Raw genomic sequence first — 23,173 nt, forward strand, 5'->3', positions numbered from 1 at the left:
TATAATATTTGTGCTCCGTCTTGTATTTTTGCTGGTTTCTTCTGCTTAAGCTTGGTCTGTAACAAGATCCATTTTTCTGAGGTCCTGTTTGATGGCCGTCATGGCAGCTCATCCCGGCTCTTCTTATACTACCTGGGAAAGGAGGGGGAGCAAAACATGAGTTCTCCATTTGCCTACTTCTGGGCGGCCCTTCCTCAGAGAGGGCCCCTTACTCACCTGAGTGAACGCAGTATTACTGAGTTACATTTGCTTTTTATGGAGACGGGCAGCATGGAGACAAGTGGCCATATTGCCCCACAGCTCTTTAATCTTGGGATGGTCCATGTCCTGACATGTTTACCTGCCCACTTAATTGTTAGGAATGCAGAACCCCATGCTTTTATGGGCAACACAGCACGATTGAGTTGGACAGACCCTAGAGCAGTGGTTCTTGGCCTTTTCTGGGTCACAGACCCCTCTAGGAATTGGACAAAACCTCTGGACTCTATCCCCCGAAGACTGACATATATCTACTCCCAATTTTAATACAAATCCAGGGGTTGGTGGGTCTGCAGACAAGTGTCCCTCCATAGATGGCATCAGTCCTATCTCCCCCCCCACCAGGTAGAAATGCCTTCCACGATGTCCCTGGAAGCGTGAGTGACAGGCTGCCCCGACTGGCATCCTTCCAGCCGTCTTATCTCACCGCCAGCCAAGGCAGCCCACGGTCCGTCACTAGAGAGCTCTAGCTGATGGAAGGCTCTGCCTTGTGTGAAACAGCCCTGCTTGTGCTCTCTCCATCGGTCCCTTTTTCCTGTGTCCTGGTGCGTAACAGAAGAAGGCAGCAGCCTCTTCCATGTGCCTCGCGGGAGGCAGTTGTTCTATCATTCTTGAGTCACTGCTCTTGCTAAGAAATGCTTTCCAGACTCGTGCCAGTCCTCCTGCCCTCCTGGACATCCTTCAGCTCTGTGGTGTTCTTGTCTAGTACTGACGGGTACTACAGGGGAGGGCTGGCCTTTGTCCCGTTCCTAGGAGTCTATGAGCAGTTTTCGATTTCCTGCCTTATTGCTTTAGGTGGTAGTGAGGTGCCCGTTGCTGGGAGACAGGAAAGCTGATGGAGGGAATTCTTCTTTGGGCAAGGACCTGGACTAGAAAACCTTCCTTCTCCCCAACTCCACTGCCCTCTCCTCCAGGGCGGGGCCCCAGTGGCTTCCTCATGCAGCAGAGTTCTAAGGGCAGTAGCTGCTCAAACATTCCCTTGTTCACTTTGTTCCCCTTCTCATTAAGTTATGCATAGCAGATTCTGCTTGTAACTTGTACTTTCAGTCAAATAAGCTTAGATCCCAAGAAAAGTTAATAAGCAGCAACAAACGCAAGCTGACCATTCTTACCTTTGATCTTTGAACATGTCTGATAATTCACGTAGTTCTTATGAGTTACTCGTTACAGCCAAGCACTTCTATTAAGTGAAGTTAATACAAAAGCAATAAAAGTTTACTACAGAAAATTTAAATGTTAAAATAAAGAAGCAAAAAGATTATAATTCCACTCACCTAAAGACAGCCCTGGTAACACCTTGGTAAACTCCTCCATTGCCTCTTTTCTGTATAGATGTACATTTCCCCCCCAGAAGTGAGATCCTGTCATACACATGCTTATTTCATTTACCAGTATTTTGTGAACACCTTTCATGACAATAGCTACATTTCTGTGGTGTCATTTTTTTAAATGGCTTCATAGTTTTCCATGGATGGATAGACCATGCTCTTATCTAGCCAGTAACCTGTCAGGCTATTTCCAAGTTTCCATTATTAAGAACAGCTTTAGTCAACATCCTTGTAGCTGCATCTTTGTGTTCATTTCTAAAATTTACCCTTTGGAATAATTTAAGAAGTGGAATTATTGGCTTAAATAATTTGAATAATCATGCACATTTTTAAGGCTCTCACAACGTAGCATGTTATCAACAGAAATCTCTGCCATCACTTATACGTAAGTGGTGGGTAGGTTAGAGGGCATGGAGAAGTAAACTGTTGCCCAGGCTGTGGAAAATTAACATATATTTCCATTGCTTTCTCTCCTTTCCGTAGGAAAACTTGAATCCCTTAGTAGTTCTTAATTTGTTTAAACGCATCCCAGCTGAAGATGTGCCTCTACTTCTCATGAATCCAGAAGCTGGAAAGCCCTCTGATTTGATTCTCACACGACTTTTAGTGCCTCCTTTGTGTATCAGGCCCTCTGTTGTGAGTGATTTGAAGTCTGGCACCAATGAAGATGATTTGACAATGAAATTAACAGAAATCATATTCCTAAATGATGTCATTAAAAAGGTCAGTGCTTCCCATTAGCATTTGCAAGCCCTAAGTTTTGGAGTATAGCTGTGCAAACGCTTCTGATAAGAGAGCCGAACTGACCGGGCTTGTTTCTGTTCCTTCTCTGCTCGTTTTCAGCATCGGATATCAGGAGCTAAGACCCAGATGATCATGGAGGACTGGGACTTTCTGCAGCTGCAGTGTGCCCTCTATATTAACAGCGAGCTCTCAGGCATTCCCCTCAACATGGCGCCCAAGAAGTGGACCAGAGGTTTCGTCCAGCGCCTGAAGGGAAAACAGGGTACATTTCCAACAAGATGTGCAGGAGACAGTCTACTGCCTTTGTTTCCTTCTTTTGGAGTGTGTGTCCAGTATATCTAGTTGGAGGTCACAGGCCTTCCTCAGTCTTTCGGGCCATGTTACCCCCAAACAGCACACGTTGTGCCCTGGGAGCCTATGACATATTTTTGTTTATTTAGGTCGATTTAGAGGCAATCTCTCAGGAAAGAGAGTGGATTTTTCTGGCAGAACCGTCATCTCGCCTGACCCCAACCTCCGGATTGATGAAGTAGCTGTGCCAGTTCATGTGGCCAAAATTCTAACGTTTCCTGAGAAAGTAAGTGCCATTCACCTGCTTGATTTTTTATTTTGAGTCCAGTCTTTTACATTATATTTTGAGATTACAAACAACAGACAGTGGAAAGTTCCCAGTAACCCATAGTTTGGTGTGTGTGAGTGTGTGTATCTTTGCAGTTTGTTTCATTCATATATCACCATGTATAACGTCTACAATGTATGCAACCACAAGTGTGTCTGGCTTTGTGTGTATATGTAAACATACTGTGCTGCAACTTTTTCCCCCAAGTATTATCATCTTGGACATCTTTCTGTTTTGGTTCATACCTCATGTTTTATTTTTTTTACTTTTTTGTGTGTGTGAGGAAGAGCAGCCCTGAGCTAACGTCCAATGCCAATCCTCCTCTTTTTGCCAAGGAAGATTGGCTCTGGGCTAACATCTGTGCCCATCTTCCTCTACTTTATATGGGATGCCACCAAAGCATAGCTTGACAAGCAGTGCGTTGGTGCGTGCCCAGGACCCGAACCTGCAAACCCCCAGCCACCAAAGCAGAACACGCGCACTTAACCGCTACGCCACCAGGCCCGCCCCCCATGCCTCATGTTTTAAATGTAACTAAATGATAAACACCACCCCTAGTTAATTTTCTTGGAATGGATTATTATTTGTAAAACCTTAGAATCAGAGTTGAAGACTTTGAATATTTTAAGGCTCTTGACGCATAGCCAGAAAGGGTGCACCACTTTACATTCATCTCACTCTCATTGTGAGTATAAAATGGTATTTACAGTACTTTTTTTTTTTATAACTGAGGTGTAAATAACAGCAAGGCCTGCTAACAGGAGGCTGTTGATTGGCTTTGGCTTTGCCCTTGAGATTCCTAATTAGCCCAGATCATAGATGCTTCTAGTAAAGCCTGTGTAAAATGTCCTCAGTTGAGTTACTAATGATCCAGAGTTTTCTTCTCTGAAATGATGTTCCACCAGACCGTTGTCCAGGAGGTTACAGGACCCAGAGATGCAGACCAGGGCCTGTGGTGCTGGTATCAGGGCTTTTAAACCTTGGAAGCCCATGGTAAAGCTTGCAGATGAAGCTGCCACCTGTTTCTAGGATCACAGAATGTGCCAGAAGGTCCCTCCAGATCAAGTCCAGCCCACTAGTTTTACTGATAGGAAAACCAAAGGCCAGTAAAGCACTTGGCTGTGTCACCCAGCAAATGAGCGACTGAGTTGAGATTGGAACTTGGGCTCCTGTGTGCAATCCATTGTTCTTGTTACTCAGGACCCTAGGCAGCAGGATTTCCAGGGGGTCCCTCTCATTCTCCTTAGAATCTACACCAGGAAAGTAAAGGTGGAGACACAGTTCAGTGTAGTGAGCTAACTTACAGAAACCTAGCAGTATCTCAGTGTGTTTTTTACTGTGCTCCTGCAGGTGAACAAAGCAAACATCAATTTTTTGAGGAAACTGGTTCAAAATGGCCCTGAAGTTCACCCAGGAGCCAATTTCATTCAGCAGAGACATACACAGATGAAAAGGTAATGCTTTCCCAATCTAGTTGAATGTAACTACTATCTCATGTCATTTTAGTATGTGGAAAATACCTGTTTAAATTGCAATGAGCCTAGGTACGTCATTTGTTCTGTTTGACCATGGAACATACACGAAGTGTTCATTCGGTCCCCAGCATTTAGTGTTATTGGATCTAGGTGGACGGAACACTTTGGGGTACGAAAGCGGATCATTTTCTGTGTCACCTGGGCTCTCCAGGGTTCCTTCAGTGTATTCATAACGCAGGAGGCACTCTTTTCTCCTGTTCCAGCTTTCACAGCAAGACGACGACTGACCACCAGTGCCTTTTTGTCTCATGTGAGGATTCTAATAGGGCCCTGTGGGAGAAGCTGGTTTATTACTGTAGTTCTGTGATTCTAAGACACACTCTTCATATTTTAACATTTCTAAAATTAGGAGATATCTTAGAATCAATGTTATAGTTTAATTGGTGGCTTATTGGTGCTCCTTAGATTCAGTGAAATGTGATCTATTTTATTTATGTATATATATATGTATATATATTTTTTTTTGGCGGGGAAGATTGCCCCTGAGCTAACATGTGTTGCCAGTCTTCCTCTTTTTGCTTGAGGAAGATTGTCGCTGAGCTAACACCTGTGCCAGTCTTTCTCTATTTTGTGTATGGGACGCCACCACAGCATGGCTTAATGAGCAGTGTATAGGTCCACCCCTGGGATCTGAACCGGCAAACCCTGGGCTGTTGAAGCGAAGTGTACAGACTTAACCACTACGCCACCAGGCCAGCCCCTGATCGTTTTAGAGATTGAATCCTAACTTGAAGAAGGAGAAACTTGGTGAGGGAACTTTGTTCTCACAAATCATGTTTATTATTGTATGTTCAGGTTTTTGAAATACGGAAATAGGGAGAAGATGGCTCAGGAGCTCAAGTATGGGGACATCGTAGAGAGACACCTCATAGATGGAGATGTGGTACTGTTCAATCGGCAGCCCTCGCTGCACAAATTGAGCATTATGGCGCATCTGGTGAGTATGAGGTTTCTGTGTTTATTTTGTCTCAGGTGGAAATCTGCTGTGTGTGCAGTGCTGAATTCTGGACTTCTAAAATTGCCAGTAATCTCAAATTTTCATAACTTTTGATTTTCCTCTTCTCTCACTTTTTAGTTTGAGTGAAACTTTTACATTTCAAGCTTCCCTTCAATGTTTTTAATATTTATACTGTAATATTGATATACAACAGTAAAACAGAGAGGAACTAATTGAAAATTAGTGTAAAAGTAACTGGCATGATTTCACTTACAAACAAAAATAGATACATAGATATGTGTGCACAAATTATGTAAAGTAGATATGGCGGAGAATTGACTCGATTTAATTTCGCATATTGACTAAGGAACTAAAATGCTTAAAAGATTTTTCTTTGCAGTAGTGCTCCAACTAATGCCTTAAACCATATTTTTTTGTTGATTTAGTTTTGCAACAGCAGCAGTTCCTTTTTCTGGAGATTTAAAATGGAAATGAGATGCAACTCTAATTTGTTAAATATTCATAAATTCTCCTATCAGCAAAGCCATTAAATCCATGAGCATTTGCAAACAGTGTTTAAACAGGCTCTTAAGGTAGTGATTTTCTAGATTCAGTTTTTCAGTAGTTTATGAACACATTGCATTAATCTTTTTACCTAACAGTGGAAATACCAAAGAAGCAGTTTATGATTATGGGGTTATGATCATGGGATTTAGGGGGTGAACAAAAGCCTTCCCTTTCTGGAAACTTTTGCTTGGCTTTGGAGCATTTTTAAAATAGAAAATTTTTTTGTTTGAAATTTTTCAAATATACACAAAAGTAGAAAGAATACTCCGATGATGGGGCCAGCCCCATGGCTTAGTGGTTAAGTGCATGTGCTCCAATACTGGTAGCCCGGGTTTGGATCCCGGGCACGCACCGACGCACCGCTGTCCGGCCATGCTGAGGCGTCATCCCACATACAGCAACTAGAAGGATGTGCAACTATAACATACAACTATCTACTGGGGCTTTGGGGAGAAAAAGGGAAAAAAAAAAAGGAGGAGTGGCAGTAGATGTTAGCTCAGGGCCAGTCTTCCTCAGCAAAAAAAAAAAAAAAGATGAGGATTAGCATGGATGTTAGCTCAGAGCTGATCTTCCTCACAAAAAAGAAAAAAAATAATACTATGATAAGCTCACGTATTCCCATCCTCTTTATTCAATAATCTTCTAGGTTTTGCCTCACTTGTTTTATTTCTCCCTTTTTTCTTTGATAAACCCAGATGCCATGTCTTTTTTCCATGTGTATTCAGTTTACTTGTGTAAGAAGCACCTAAGCAGCCTGCCATTAGCACACCCACCGAATGAACAGTCATTCCTGGGTGCTGTCTAGTACCCAGTCCATATTCAGATTTACCCCAGTGTCTCAAAAATCTTTTTGGAGCTAGTCTGTTCAAGTCAGGATGCAAACAAAGTCTACACGTTACATTTAGTTGATACATGTCTTAGGGCTCTATTGATCTGAATAGTACTCCCTTTTTTTTTTTTTTTTTTTGTGAGGAAGATCAGCCCTGAGCTAACATCCATGCTAATCCTTCTGTTTTTGCTGAGGAAGACTGGCCCTGGGCTAACATCTGTGCCCATCTTCCTCCACTTTATATGGGACGCCGCCACAGCATGGCCTGACAAGCGGTGCGTCAGTGTGCACCCGGGATCTGAAGCCCGGGCCCCCAGCAGCGGAGCGCATGCACTGAACCACTATGCCACCAGGGCCGGCCCCTCCCTTCTTTTTTTAATTTCAGAGTCATTGTTGAAAAAACCAGGTCATTTGTCCTGAAGAATGTTCCGTGTTCTCAATTTGTGTACGTGTGGTATTAAGTGTTTCTTCATTCTTCCTCTTACTCCTGTGAACTGGAAGTTAGCTCTCAGGGCATGATCAGATTCAGGTTCAACTTGTTGGCAAAAATAACTCATGAGTGGTGCTGGCTAGTTCCTCTTGCCTAATTTCAGGAGCCACATATTGTCTGGTTGCCATGCTTTTATTTATGCCAGGAAGATTAGGGATTCACCTGATGTCTTCCTTGCAAGGTTCCTGTCAACCTTTTTCTAATGGTTTCATCCATTTGTGATCGTTGCCTACATTATTTCATTGGGGCTGCAAAATGGGGATCCTCTAATTTATCTTTGCTTTCATATTTAATACCTAGCATTCTTACACTGAAGAAGTTTCGCTTGTTAACTAGGGCTATTGGTCTACCTAGAAATACAATTCCTAAAGGAAAGGCAGAATAAATGCCTAATTCTTTTTCCTTTATTGTCAATTTGGGGAGTAAAAAGTTGGTGCTCAGTTACTGCCAACTAGGTTGGTTTGGGTTTTTTGTTTGTTTGTTTTGGCTTTCCCTTTCTTCAGTGTCGTTATAAACTCATGACGCTGACTAAACTTATTTAGTCAGTGCCTTTTAGTCAGCTTCTGCCATTGATCTTTTTGATATCAAACTGTGGTGTCATCGGCCAATGGGAGCCCCATCACGTGGCTCCTATGTTGGTGTTTGCCTCGTAGTATTAAAACAAGTTCACTGCATTCGTTTGATCTAATAAAGCTACTGAATGAATCCACAAGTACGTATATCACTTGACAGAATGTACTAGAAATTTATTTCCTTAATGTAAAGTTTCCAGTTTTCCAGAACCTTTTTTTTTTTTCTTTTTTGGTGAGAAAGATTTGGCCTGAGCTAACATCTATTGCCAATCTTCCTCTTTTTTTTGCTTTGAGGAAGATTAACCCTAAGCTAACATCTGTGCCAGTCTTCCTCTTTTTTTTTTTAATTTATTGAATTTTCCCCCAAAGCCCTAGTAGATAGTTGTATGTCATAGCTGCACATCCTTCTAGTTGCTGTATGTGGGACGCAGCCTCAGCATGGCTGAGGAGAAGGAGAAGGAGAAGCGGTGCATCGGTGCGCGCCCGGGATCCGAACCCGGAATCCGAACCCGGGCCGCCAGTAGCAGAGCGCCCGCACTTAACCGCTAAGCCACGGGGCCGGCCCAAGTCTTCCTCTATTTTTTATGTGGGTCGCTACTATAGCATGGCTGACTAGTGGTGTAGATCCTCTCCCGGGATCCAAACCCGAGAACCAGAGCTGCCGAAGCAAGTGCACCGCACTTTAACCACTACACCACAGGGCTGGCCCCAGAACCCGTTTTTTAATATTTTGAAACTAAAAAGCTTTTGGATAAATGACTAAGTTCTCCTCCCATTTTGTTTTGTTTTGTGTTCCACAGGCTAGGGTCAAGCCCCACCGGACGTTCAGATTTAACGAGTGTGTGTGTACACCCTACAATGCGGATTTTGATGGTGATGAAATGAACCTTCATCTTCCTCAAACAGAAGAAGCTAAAGCAGAAGCCCTTGTTCTCATGGGGGTATGTAGGGCGGGGTGGCCCATCTTCTGTGTAACAGCTCCTTGAAAGGAAGGGAAAGGGAACGTGCCCTGTTTCAAAACACCCAATAGTATATTAGGGAGTTAGTGTCTGTAAAAGGTGCTGATTTGGAGGAGGGGGTATTTTCTAACCTATAACGTGGGTTCCTGAGAGGAAATATATACATGAGCACCAGTTATAAAAAGATAAGACAAGAGTGTAGCAACACCTTGACTGTTGGGTATCATGGGAAAAGAAGATGTTCTGCATAAGTAGATTTTCCAATAGCTAAAGATTCTTTAAGCACCAATACATTTTATTGAACATTCTGGGTGGAAACCTTCTCAAAGTGTATTACATGCTTCTTTGTCTTCTAAATGGCAATAAACATAGTCATTTTGTAATGACTGTTACCACTTTTTATTTTACAAGTGGTGAAGGAGTGCCCGTTAAATGCTGGAAGAGTTCAGTGCTGGGGGAGGGGGATGCCTGTTCTTGAGAAGCTTAGAATTGGGCTCCAATTCTTGTGCTTTAGATACTGTTCACTCTGAGCCCAGCCGTGGTGCGGTGGTGCACACTCCCTGCTCTGTAGGGCTCTTCCCTCCTAAATGTAATGGCCCCAAACTGTTGAGTTTTTAGAGCTTAGGTCTTGCTTTTCTCCAGTATTCTAGTTTTCTGTATTATGAACATCTGATGTGTCTTGTGGCTTTAAGTGTACCTACCTCCAAAAATCCTACCGTTTCTGATATAATGCTTCTAATCTGTTTTGGTTTCAGGTAGAAACAAAAAAAATAAAAAAAAATAAAGTGAAGGCAGTCAAGTTCTGTAGGCGGGTCTGTTGAAGTACGTGAGGATTTGGAGCGGGGGGTGGGTGCATTCACGCCCTTGCCTGGCTTCTTCATGGCGGAAGTTGCCATATCTTTTCTGAGAAGTGAAGTATTTAATGTATCATGTATTTTGTGTGCATGTTTAAATTACCTTTTGGAGAATTTATTAATAAATTCTAAGTAATTCATGTAGCTAAAATAGACTGAGGTTTTCAACTTTTTTAAACATCGATTCTTATTTATTCAAACATTCTAGCATAATGGGAGTTAGTTACATATGCCAAAGTTTCTACACATCAAAACTTCTCTTTTTTCTTTATTTCTACCTCTTTTATCTGTTTGTTCCTTATCCATGAATTTAGATGGTTGTGGTCATGGTTTAGAATAGCCTTTGTTTTCCTTTTTTTCTGCTTAACTAAATACCCCATTTGTTGTAGAGTCTTCGTAATTATCGATTATAGTGGCTTTGCAGTATTTCACTGAGTTAGCACACCATGATTCATCTACCCTCTGTTGTTGAAAATTTGGGGTGTTTTCCTATGAGAACTAATCCTTCTTTTCCTATGAGAACTAATCCCTCAAGGGCCATCTATTTACATTTAGAGTCTGTCTTCTTTTGAATTATTTCTTCAGACTCCTCGGCCTTTTAAATGATTTAGTTGATGCTTATTGAGCACCTACTGTGTGCCAAGCACTCTTCTGGAACACAGCAGTGAATAAGAAAGTCAAAACTCTTGTTTTCATCCCTATTCGAGTGGGGATAGATAGAGAATAAACAAATATAAAATATGCCAGGTGGTGATAAGTGCTAGGAAGAAAAGGATTAAGCAGGGTAAGGAAGAAAGAATGAGAGGGGTCCTGTTTTGTAAAGAATTATCTGGGAGGGCCACTAGAAAGGTAACGTTCGAGCTGAGATCTGAAAGAAGGGGGAGAATGAGCAGTATTGACTGTCAGCAAAAGAACAATCCAAGCAGAGGAACAGCAGGTGCAGGGCCCCTATGGTAAGATCATACCGGGGGGTAGCAAGACCCTAACCTATTTTCTCCTACGCTTCAATATTTGTAGCAATTGTGACAAGTACTTTGTCGGGTATGGGTGGATGGTAAGAGAAGAAGGTTGATGCGTGGGTGGGTGATGGAGGGTGGGTGGCCGTGAACGAGTTCTTGTTCTGTGCTCCCCAGTCAGAGGGTGAATAGATCACTACAGTCATTCTTTCTGATTTTGCACTCTAATTTCCAGTAAGCTCTTCAGAGGAAATAATCATTACTTATAATAAGACATGGGAAACAGGCAATGTCCACTAGTAAGAAATTGTTTAAATTATGTCACATCCATACAGTGAATCCTGTGTGGCCCTTAAAAATGATGACATAGTATACTTATTGGCATGAAAGCTCTTTATGGTTTACTTTTCATTAAAAAAACAGATTGTGTGTATGATGTGATCCTCTATTGTTTGGTAAATAGATGCTTATATGTTTATAAAAATGTTTATAGCAAAAAGATGGAAGGGTTATATACCAAAGTCTTAAACAGTAGTTCTTTTTGTTTGACAGTTCATGTATAGGGGGTTTTTTTTTGGTTTTTTTTTTTCCTTGTCTGTATTTTTAGATATTTTTCTATAATTAACATGTATAATTTTTGTAATAAAAAGTAATATTTAGAATGTTACTAATGATAATAGCTATCAGCCTGCAACCAACCACTTAGACTTTGCCATCGACTTTGCTATTGAGGATCTATTTTGTTCTAACAACATATTTCACTGGTTAAAAATGACAACAATAAAACACAGGCCCCAAGGATGGAAGAATCTCTAGTTACCATCTGGACAGGTCCCCTCAATTTCCTGTGAGAAGTTGTCATCTGCTGTACTGGCTTAGCAGTCCTGTCTCAGTAAAGCAGGTTGGGGCGCTACCTTGACTGTGGGAGACTTTTCCAGAATATGCCAATCTCAGCCTCATGCACTCTGCTTCCTCCCCGAGACCCCCCAACCCCTACCCCAGAGAGCTTCTCTAAACCAGAAGTGAGCAGCTGTTTCCCCACCCAGTTGGAGGATCACTGCTCTACGTAGTGTTCAAAAGAAGGCAGGAACAGGTCTCAGCCTCAGAGAACCTTTCACTCTGTGTGCGAAGGCCCTGAAAACCCACAAATGCACGCGAGCACCTCCACATCAGGATTTGAGCAGATGCGCTGTGAGGCACAGAACCTTTTTAAGTTCAACTATGCATTGAACAACTAGCACCCTTTTTTTGCCCAATGTAGGCACTCATTAAATTTTAGTTAAATCCTGTTGTTGAATTATTTGTTGTTAGAACTTAATGTTTTAAACAAGAGAAATTGAACAGTTCTGCCGTCATTGTGGAGAAGTATAGAATTGATTGATTTCAAAGATACACAGTGCTATTCATTCATTGAAGTGAATTTTCTTTGGAGAAGTACATTTATTAATAACAATAAAGTCGTACGTAGAGTTCTTTATGAGAATGCAAAACACTTCACTCGGTATTTTAGTGTTGGTAGGAACCTCAGTGTTGGTAGGAGATCAGTCTTGCTGGTATTTTTTCTCTCCCCTTGACAGATGAAAGAAATGGACGTTAGTGACAAAAGCTGGGATTAAGACCCCCTGGTTTCCATTTCTCAGCTTCATCTTTCTGCTACTCTTTATTTATTGTAAAAATTCAAAGTTTTTGTGTGCACGTCTTTGGACTGCATCATGCCTTCAACTGTGGCTAACTTACTGTGTTTAATTTTGCTTTAGACTAAAGCAAATCTTGTAACACCAAGGAATGGAGAACCACTAATTGCTGCTATTCAGGATTTTCTAACAGGTAGGTTTCAGGATTTTCTAGTAGGTAGGTTTGTGAAATTCACTTGAAAGGAGACTGTGGAGCACAGTGATTCTCATTCACAGTGATTCGTGTGCTGACCTGAAAAGCTGTTGAATCACCCGTGTTTAATTCTGTGGTCTGTTTACTAAGTTTCACTGTGAACCTATTTGAGATATTTGGGTTGGTTATTCATTGAATCAACGCGCATTTATTGAGCTCCTACCTTACGCTGGACGTTTTTGAAGGGCTGGGGAGATGGCAGTGAATCAGATAAAGTCGGTTCGGTTGTGGCGCTTAGATCTACTTGGAGGAGGGAGCCAATAAGCAGCTCTGTGTTTTAGCTCACTCTTTAGTAATAGTTCGAATGTATTTTACAACTGAAACCTTATGATTTTCTCACAGTTTCATGATTTTCTCACAGTTTCATTCCTTTTTTTGTGTGTGTTGTTTCTTGACATTCTCAGGTGCCTATCTCCTCACTCTTAAGGACACTTTCTTTGACCGAGCCAAGGCTTGCCAAATCATTGCTTCAATATTGGTTGGCAAGGATGAGAAAATTAAAGTTCGTCTCCCACCCCCTACAATATTAAAGGTTTGTGCAGGAGCTGTGTGTGTGCGTACATAGGTGTGTGTGTGTGTGTCTGTGTGTGTGTCTGTGTCTGTGTCTGTATGGATGTCCCCGTGCCGGTGCTGGGTTTGTGTGTGATCATTGTACAGTCTGGCCTTATTTGCACGCAGAGTGGTTGAGAGCAGGCTCGGCCAGCTGATAGTCTGGCTTCCTTTCCTCCTCTAGCCAGTCACCCTGTGGACGGGAAAGCAGATCTTCAGTGTCATCCTCAGACCTAGTGATGACAATCCAGTGAGGGCCAACCTCCGAACCAAGGGCAAGCAATACTGTGGCAAAGGAGAAGATCTCTGTGTCAATGATTCCTGTGAGTGAAAGCAGTGGGGTGGCGGCGGGGGCTGGGGGTGGCAGAAAAGTAAGTGACCAGTCACTTCCTTCACCTAGTGAGCAGATCTGATGTTTCTCTAAGGCCTTAGGCAGGAAGCTTGTTCTTCAGAGAAATGTAGCTGGTGTTTCTCCTCTCACATGTGATTCTCCATTTCTCTAGAAGGTCGAGATCATGTAGACACACGATCCAGTGATTAGAATGTTCTTCTCCAAATGTGTTTTGTCTTAAGTGACTAGTTTTTGTCACTCAATGCAGTTTCTTTTATTCTGCCTTTTTTGGTTTTCTGGGTTTGTTGTTGTTTTGTTTGGTTGGGTTTTTGTTGGTGTTTGGGTTTTTTTTGCCATCAACAAGGATCTCATTATTTAAAGCATATAGTTTATTATTTTATGTCCAAAAATGTGTTCATTGTCTAAAAAGTATGACTAAAAAGTATAACTAAAAAGACTAGTCTTTTTTACTTGCCTCACCTGGTCAGTGGATTTTTTGATAAGGTGAAGATCAGGTGTAACAGTGAGAGGATTTAAAGGCAAGCCATCTGAGTCATCTAGACTAATTCAACCCAAAGTATGTTCCACAGACCAGTGCCATGCAGCCGGCATTGACTATGGCGTGAGCTCCTTAGCTCTTCCCAGACTGCTGGCGAGCACTTCCCCACCGGCCACGGTGAGGAGCACGGGTTTAGAGCGGGCGTTGTTTGCAAGGCCTGTGACAAGAACGGGTCTCCAGGACTCTGTGCTAAAGAACTGAACTGCAGAGTCTCTCCAGAGGTCAAAGTTTCTCCTGTCTCGTAATGAAGAGTAAATGTTTTGAAGAGCACTGAATTTTCTCAGGTTTATAACCATGCCTTTGAAGATATACTCTGGTCTTTAGATACTTTGGCTTCTTGTTTTACATTGTTTTGAATCTTTCTGGATATGAATTTCATTTGGTTGTTGTGTAGGCTATTCATGATGGTGCCACTATCAGTGTGTAATATCTTAGGTGAATAACAAAGTGCTGTACAGTTTACAAGGCACTTTGCTGTGCATGGTTTCGTTGATGCTCAGAATATCCCCCTGATGTAAAGATGACAAGTGCTTGATATTGTCATCCACATTTCACAGATGAGGAGAATAAGGGTCAACTAATACATTTCACAGTGAGGACGAGAGGGTATCTAACTGGGCCTTTCTTGCTTTTCAGAAGTTCCTAGATTTCTCTTTTTTCCCCTCAAAAAAATATTTAAAGAGAATTTCTATTTGCTCTGCCTTCACTTTTAGTATGGGAACAAATTTTCTCAACTGCCTCATTCATTTTGGAAAGAGGCAAAGTGATAAGTAATTGTTTAAATGCATAATCGTTGTTATGCTTCCAGACGTTACCATCCAGAACAGTGAGTTGATGAGTGGCAGCATGGACAAGGGAACGCTGGGGTCAGGATCCAAGAACAATATCTTTTACATTTTGCTGCGAGACTGGGGGCAGAATGAAGCTGCCGATGCGATGTCGCGGCTCGCCAGGCTGGCTCCTGTTTACCTCTGTAAGTATCTTAGCAGCCTCGTTTTATTGCCACGGTTGTGGGGTTTTACAGGTTTCTTTTATTCTTTCATCTGCTTACCTCCGCACCTGCACACAAACGCGTGCACACGCAGAGAAGAGAATACTTTTTCCAGGCTAAGTCATTTATGTGTTTTCTTAATGAAATTAACTCCATACTGACTAGTTTGGCAGCAGATTTGAATTTGCTTTTCAGTTCTCTTCTCAAATCTATAGTAGCTCCCTGTTGCCTACCAGATAGGGTTGTGTTACATAAAGGGCCCTTCCTGGGCTGCTTCTGGGGTCCCTGTGCATGCGCTGTAGCCCGCTGGGCCTTCTGTGACTCAGCATTACGGTCACTCAGTGTTTCCCTGCTATCCTTGCATGGTTCTGTTTCCTTTGTTTGCTCATGCTTTGAGCATGCCATCGGTCAAGAGATTTTGCATGTCCAAAAACATCTTTAGTCCGCTCTTACGCCTGACTGATTCTTCACTGGGAATAGAATTCTAGGTTTTAAATAATTTTTATTTATTGATTGATTTTCCCCCCAAAGCCCGAGTAGATAGTTGTATGTCATAGCTGCACATCCTTCTAGTTGCTGCATGTGGGATGCGGCCTCAGCATGGCCGGAGAAGTGGTGCGTCGGTGCACGCCCGGGATCCGAACCTGGGCCGCCAGCAGCAGAGCTGGCGCACTTAACCACTGAGCCACGGGGCCAGCCCTGAATTCTAGGTTGAAACTTATTTATCTTCAGAATTTTGAAGGTATTGCTCTACTTGGTTTTGCCTTCAGAGTTGCTATTTAAGTGTATTTCTATTCTTATTCCCGTTTTTATGTTTGAATTGCCTTTTTATTCTCAGAATCCTTTTTATTTTGAGAATACTCTCTGTGTTTGGTGTTTTGAAAGTTCACACTGGTATGCCCTTGTTGTGGGTCTTCTATCATTCTTTGTGCTGAGCACTCCTTATATAAGCTTTCTTAAACTGTAGCTATGTGTCCTTCAGTTCTGGAAATTTTCTTGTATTATTTTTCTGAGAACTTTTTCTCCTTTACATTCTCTATTCTTTCTTTTTAGAATGTCTGTCAATTGCCTAGTAGAGCTCCTGGATTGATTCTCTTATTTTCTTCTTTTCCTTGTTGTCCAGTGCTTTGTTTTTGGATTCACTTTATCTTTTTTTTTTTTTTTTTTGCTGAGGAAGATTCGCCCCAAGCTAACATCTGTGCCAGTCTTCCTCTGTTTTGTATGTGGGTTGCCACCACAGCATGGCTGCCGATGAGAGGTGTTGGTCTGCGCCTGGGAACCAACTGAACCCGGGCCACCAAAGCAGAGTATGCTGAGCTTAACCACTAGGCCACAGGGCCGACCCCGCAGATTCACTTTATCTTTTAACGCTTCTATTGATTTTTTAAACTTTTTTCACTGTCATGTATTTAATTTCCAACCATTGTTCTTATTTGCAGTAGTTATTTTCTTTCTTTTGTTTTTCCCAAGGCTTCCTGTTCTTGACCCCAAGGAACATCTTCTCTATCACTCTGAGAGAAATTAGTCAATTTTCTTTGTTTCCTAAATTTTCTTTCCTTTTAGTTTCTTCTTTCTGTGGATTTGTTGTCTTCTTTCTTTTATCTTGAAGACTTTCCTCACATGTCTGGTCCTTGGCTGTCGTTCATATTTTAAGAGTGAGGCACTAAGACACTGCTTGGAAATGGAGCATATTGGTTGATGGGCCTCTCAGCTCCTTGACTGAGCTGCAGGCCAGCTTTTTATTGAGGAACTATCCATATCAGTAATGCTTTTATCTAGGGAGGCTTGGTTTCTCTAGAGACATATCTTCCAATCCCAACCTCCTTCCCAAGGGTAGAGACCTGGCTGCCAGATTCTGGGAGCTAGACAGGGAAAGGGGGCTAAGGAATCAGCCATGGAATATGCAGACTTGCCCTCAGTGCCCTGAGTTCCAGTCATCCCCGCCTATCTGCACCCAGTATCCCCCTGTCCATAGCTCCTACTTCCATTTCCTGGGGAGTAAACTCCCATTTCCGACAGGGGTAAGGGCCTGGGGCCTGTTTCTTACACAGACTTTCCACCGGGTTTCCCTGTTTCCAACACATACATTGTCTCCAACATCTGCGGAACCTGGTGATCTAGTTTCTGAGCCTTTCAAGGCTCATCAGTCCTCTTTTCTACAGCCACTTTTAGGCATCCCCTTCCCTACCCTACTAAGCCAGTCACCTTTCATCTGCCCACTTAGGATTATTGATAGTGCACAGCTCCGTCAGAGGTAGCATTTATGGGTATTTCTTATCTCTGTGTCTTGGAGTGATTTCTGAAAAGAGAAGCCAGAGTGGGTGGGGGGTACAGAAAGGTCTCTGCAATGCTGTATTAGAACCAGAAGTCAGATTGCTCACTTTCTATAGCTGGTTTTCTCAGGCTGCCCTTTAGTCTTTAATGGCCATCTGCTTTATATTATAGTTAGTTGGGACATCACTGTGCTCCCCACTAGGTTGTAAGGTCTCAGAGGAGTTCGTGAGTCTTAGTCGTTTTCGTTTAACTCCCTAGGGACTGATACAGTAAGTTTTTATTTAATTGAATTATAACAGATACTTTGAAGGTAGGACCTTGTTTCCCCGTAGTAGGTTGACTAACATCCATGGCTGTCTCTTGCTGCTCTACCTGCCACCTGTTCTGCAGCTAACCGTGGATTCTCAATTGGGATTGGTGACGTCACACCTGGTCAAGGACTGCTAAAGGCCAAGTATGAGTTGCTGAATGCTGGCTACAAAAAATGTGATGAGTACATCGAAGCCCTAAACACGGGCAAGCTGCAGCAACAGCCTGGTTGCACCGCTGAGGAGACCCTGGAGGTGAGTCTGGCTCTTTGCGTCAGTTCAGCCACTGCGTGCTCTTGGGTTGTGCTGTAAGCCAGGAGGAGAAGGTAGCAGAGGGGTGTGGGAAGTAAAGGCAGTGACTTTAGCCCCGTGTTGGCTCTGTGCTGCTTGTGTGTATTCTCGTTTGTCTAATGAGGGGAGGGCCTTTGATCCAAATCCTCTACGTCCCTTCCAGCTTTGATGTTCTAGGTGGTGAAAACACAGCCATGTGTTTATTTGGCCACACGGGGCTGCTCTTGTTCCTGTGTCACACTTGGGCCCCTTCTGTAACTGGTACTTAAGTGCCTCTGCCCTTTCAGTTTCCCCCATCCTTCAACTAGAGGCTGGCACCATAGCTCTTTGGATGGATGGTCTTTGAAAGAGACTTGGATACAGAGGAGGGAAAATTCATGTCTGAGAGACACATACTAATCTGCTACCCTCCTCACATTTGAGACTAGGTTAGCTGAGAACTGGACCAGCCCATGTCAGAATCAGAGTCACCACCAGCCTCTGAGAGCCCTACATTCTCCCTAAAGCAGCCCAGGTCAGCCGTCTGACTGCATCAGAGTTTTGCCTGGCTCTTTTCTGCCTTCCTGGTAGCCTGGGGCTCAGAGCTTTAACTCGCCTAAGTATGGGAGAAAGGCTTGTAAGCAATAAGATTTTTTCTGAAGAAATGAAATTTTTAAAGCAGAGAGAAAACAGAGTTGTGTGAGGCATTCACCACTAGCTTATTCTTAATCTCACTAAGTATTAGAGAGAGAGAGAAAAAAAAAGAAATGGATGTTTCTCACCTAGAAAATTACTTGAGGCCTTGGCAGCACCCATTTTTAATGGGACCATGGCTCCTAGTTGATTCAGCATCCTTTTTTTTTTGTGAGGAAGATCAACCCTGAGCTAACATCCATGCCAATCCTCCTCTTTTTGCTGAGGAAGACCGGCCCTGAGCTAACATCTATTGCCAATCCTCCTCCTTTTTTTTTTTTCCCTTTTTCTCCCCAAACCCCAAGTGGATAGTTGTATGTCATAGTTGCACATCCTTCTAGTTGCTGTATGTGCGACGCTGCCTCAGCATGGCCCGACAAGCAGTGCGTCAGTGCGCTCCTGGTATCCAAACCCGGGCAGCCAGCAGCGGAGCGTGCACACTTAACCGCTAAGCCACGGGGCCGGCCCCGATGATTCAGCATCCTATGTTGTGAGTTGAGGAACGACAGTCTGGTTGGGCTCATGGACTAGAATATTCCTATAGAGTCACTCATCACATGCTTAACTTGTGGGAATTCAAATGTGTGCTTGGCAACAAATTTTATAAATAATACAAGCAATTCTCTTTTACTACATACTGTGTATTATACTTCATACATTTATTTAGGCATGTGTGTGTATACACAGTAATGTATATGCAGATATGTTGTTATATAGGGTACTGTACACAAAGCCATGTGCATTCTACTTTATTGGCCATTAAAAGGATTTTTCAAGGATCTGTTCCTAATTGTTTTTACCTTCCACACTGATTTTACAATCTTGTGGAAGATGTCGGTCTGTATAGGTGGAGCATCTTGGTCTTCTAAAGCTCTGACCTCCTTATTTGTTGGAAATCTGACGTCTCGCTTAAATTTTTTCAAATTTCCTTAAATGTCAAATTGAGCATTTGTGATCAGCAGAGCCAATGAGGACGACTCCACCACAAACCCCTTTCTCCCCACAGGCCTTGATCCTGAAGGAGCTGTCTGTGATCCGCGACCACGCTGGCAGTGCCTGCCTTCGGGAGCTGGATAAGAGCAACAGCCCTCTCACCATGGCTCTATGTGGCTCTAAAGGTGAGTGTACGCCTCTCTGGCCACTGCTGTCCTTGTATTCTCCGTTTGGGCTGGCTGGTTCTGTTCTGGAAAATGTAAGAGTCATAACTTCAGACCTTTCATTTATAAGGGCTTATCTTTTTAAATCATATGTTTAGTAAGAGACTTAATTATTGGCATTTTAGGAAGCTTAACTCCTTTGGAGAAACTTCTTGGTAATGTGTGGATTTCTGAGTTTGAGGGTGCTTTGACCAAACTTTATCTTATTTAAAAGAAAAAAAATGAAAGAAAAGAAAAGCTAGAGATTTTTAAAACAACATTTTTAGTGCTGTGGCAAAACGCTGTAATATCATAGTTACCCAGGACCGTAACGCATTAGGTTTTGTGACACTGCACTCAAATTCAAAACCTCCAAGCTTCTCCTATTTTTGTAAATTTTTGTAGCAGAATAAAATCCAATCTCTTTAACTTTGCTGCCTTTCACCGCAGTATTCTCCTCCTTCCTGCCCCTGGTACATACCACACACTTTCCCATTCCTATGTCTTTACTTCCCACTCTTCTACCTGCTTTGGAATTCTTCCTCCCACCCTTTTTATGTCTAAATCATAATGTCCTCCAAAAACCCAGCCTGGTTGCTGGTCCTTCTTGAAGACTCACTTGCAAGTCTTTCCTCCAGCCCCGAAGTGCTCGTTTGCTTCTGAGCACCTCTAGCCCTCGCTCTGCCTTTCTTGCATGACTGACAGCTATACCCTACATCGTTCTGATTCTGTCTTTGGCTGTCCCTAGACTGTGACCTTGAGGATCAGGGGCTGTGCTACGTTGTAGTCCTGTGCCATCTCACATATCTGCTTGCACTTCGATCAATGTTATGTTGGTAAACGAGTGTTACATTCCTGACCCGCTTCCCCAGGCTCCTTCATTAACATATCACAGATGATCGCCTGTGTGGGACAGCAAGCCATCAGCGGCTCTCGCGTGCCGGACGGCTTTGAAAACAGGTCCTTGCCTCACTTTGAAAAGCATTCAAAGGTAAGCAGAGTGGATCGGGCAGAACTTTGAAGGGCAGCCGTCAGCAGTGCAAAAGAGAGTAATTGAAGCCCTGTGGCTGCCAACCACGCAACTCTTGGAGGTGGAGTGGGAGGGCGGAGGCTGCTTGGAGTTATTCCCTCTTCAACTCAAACTGAGTCGTGCAGAAGGAACCTTGTTAAACTCGGAGCTGTAAAACTTGGACCAATGCCCCCTTGTGTATTTTCTCTCCAAGGAGGAAGATTTCAGGTTCCCATCCAACTTACCTTAAGTAATCAAAACGTAAAGTTACCTTGTGTATGTGTTCAGTCTGTATGCTTGTTTTGGCGTGCTGACATAAAAGTATAAGGATTTTAAAATAGTGATAGTATGAACCACAGTAAAACGACCAGGACTTTCCAGGTTCTCCTCTCTGGAATTCTTGGACTCGGCTTTTCAATGACTTCTGGGTTCCATTGGCCATCGTGGTTTGGGCTCTAGTGTAAGCAGAATGAGAGAGAGAGACAAACCTGTGCTGGGGTTTTTCTGGGATTCGGGGGCAGACAACTATTAAATCTATAGTTGGGGAGCTTAGACTAGATTTGGTCACTCAGTAAGTTCTAAATTTGGAGTCACCTTTAAAGCACAGCCGCCCCAGCTACTCCTGCCCCTGGAATGGCAAGATTTCTGTCCAGCCCCTCCTGGGGAGATGTGACTGCTGTGCTGAGAACATTAGATATTTTCTGTGTCCAGTGGCCCAAGGAACAATTCAGGTTCTCAGCCCAAGATCAGAATTCACTAGAGGTCAGGCAGCCAGGTGGTGGCTGGAGTGGTACCTGCCTGTGCCGGCCAGGCTCTGAGTTCTAAGGCCTGACCAATTCAGAGGAGAGGCCAGGGGCATCCAGACGTCTCAGTCCCTGAACCAGTGCTAGACTTCAGGATAGAGGTGCTTGCCTAGAAATGCCTGTGTGTACACCAGCTGCTCCTTAAACGAAATAGGGAAGCAAGAAGTCGGCCTTTTCATCTGGATTGTCTTCTTAGAAACACTGACCAATCCAGATCAAAGGCCATTTGGCCACTTCACGTGGTGTTTCATGTATGTATGCATTTTTTACAGTTTTATTCAGATACATGTTATATATCATAATATTCACCCATTTAAAGTGTACAGTTCAGTGAGTTAGTATATTCACAGGGTTGTATGATCATCACCGCGATCTAATTTTAGAACATTTTCAACACCCCAGAATGAAACCCCGTAAACATTAGCAGTACATGGTTGTGTTTCGGAGGTGGGCAGGGCTGGCCCACTGGAAGCATGTCTTGGAGGGAGTCATTTCCCAGGGAAGGGGCAAGCTGCCGCGGTCTGCAGGGTACTCTTTGAGGTCCTTGACTGCTTGCCTGCTCTAGGGATAGCAGCCTGAGCTTCTGTTTCCCCTTGCTGAGCCATTTGCCTGCTGCTGGCAGCAGCGCCAGCCCTAGCTGGGACCTCAGCCTCCTTGTCTCTGGTAAGGATGGTTTGTGCCAAATTATTTCTCCTTTAGGAGAAGACATAAAGCCTGCCACTTCATGAGAGTGCATTGGCCAGGTATTTATAGTCTAAAGGTGTGGGGCGTTTTCTGATTTGAATGGATTTTGGAATTGTGGACCTTGAACTAGTTTTGTTTGATTTTTCTTTTTTTCCTACCTCTCTTTAGCTCCCAGCTGCGAAAGGCTTTGTGGCTAATAGCTTTTATTCTGGTTTGACACCAACGGAGTTTTTCTTCCACACAATGGCTGGCCGGGAAGGTCTAGTTGACACAGCCGTAAAGACAGCTGAAACAGGATACATGCAGGTAACTTGAAGAGATGTAGGCCAGGGCCAGCCTGTGGCGTAGTGTTTGAGTTCGTGCGTTCCGCTTCGGCGGCTGGTGGTTCACTGGTTTAGATCCTGGGCGTGGACCTACTCACTGCTCGTCGAGCCATGCTGAGGTGGCGTCCCACATAGAAGAGCAACAACCCTACAACTATGATACACAACTATGTACTGGGGCTTTGGGGAGAAAAAAGAAAAAGAGGAAGATTGGCAACAGATGTTAGCATAGGGCCAATCTTCCTCCAAAAAAAAAACAAAGAAATGTAGGCCACTAGCAATGGAGCAGGACAGGGCTCTGCAGATTTTGACTGCTGAGTGTTTACATATTTTGTACATGAGCTATCATTTATCCAGTCTTGGTATTTAACAGGAAAAATTGAGAAATGTGGGTGCCCTAGAAATAAACAATATAAAAAGGTAATATGTTCCAGATCATTCTGTGTACCTCGAATGATCAAGACCAGGCCAGACCACACATACCAGAGCTCTATAGAGGAGAACGTGGACTGGAAGTGCAGCCTGGGACATGACGTTGAACCTCACTGAGCCTCTGTTTCCTGATATGTGAAGACGGGGATGACAATACATACCTCCTGATTATTGGGAGGACTCTGCTTCTTGCTTTGCAACTATCTCTGTAACTCATTTCATTCTAATGGACTCCAAGAACCTATTCCAGTGCCCGAAGGAGGGCTTGGACACTTG

General features: G+C 43.2%; 1 protein-coding gene across 1 annotated transcript in view; it reads left to right on the forward strand.

The window, feature by feature from the left end:
* The window catches only part of POLR3A (RNA polymerase III subunit A), a 47,607-nt gene that overhangs the window by 7,634 nt on the left and 16,800 nt on the right, over window positions 1-23,173 (forward strand). Inside the window, exons 6-19 of the mRNA XM_058543106.1 lie at window positions 2,070-2,309; window positions 2,430-2,592; window positions 2,771-2,907; window positions 4,300-4,403; window positions 5,280-5,421; window positions 8,680-8,820; window positions 12,406-12,475; window positions 12,940-13,067; window positions 13,269-13,407; window positions 14,783-14,947; window positions 17,630-17,802; window positions 19,517-19,628; window positions 20,519-20,637; window positions 22,311-22,448. Of these exons, the coding sequence (XP_058399089.1) occupies window positions 2,070-2,309; window positions 2,430-2,592; window positions 2,771-2,907; window positions 4,300-4,403; window positions 5,280-5,421; window positions 8,680-8,820; window positions 12,406-12,475; window positions 12,940-13,067; window positions 13,269-13,407; window positions 14,783-14,947; window positions 17,630-17,802; window positions 19,517-19,628; window positions 20,519-20,637; window positions 22,311-22,448 (1,971 nt within the window). The remainder of the gene's footprint in view (window positions 1-2,069; window positions 2,310-2,429; window positions 2,593-2,770; window positions 2,908-4,299; window positions 4,404-5,279; window positions 5,422-8,679; window positions 8,821-12,405; window positions 12,476-12,939; window positions 13,068-13,268; window positions 13,408-14,782; window positions 14,948-17,629; window positions 17,803-19,516; window positions 19,629-20,518; window positions 20,638-22,310; window positions 22,449-23,173) is intronic.

The sequence above is a fragment of the Diceros bicornis genome, chromosome 6 (genome assembly GCF_020826845.1).
Source record: "Diceros bicornis minor isolate mBicDic1 chromosome 6, mDicBic1.mat.cur, whole genome shotgun sequence".
In the NCBI taxonomy this organism is placed as follows: Eukaryota; Metazoa; Chordata; class Mammalia; order Perissodactyla; family Rhinocerotidae; genus Diceros; species Diceros bicornis.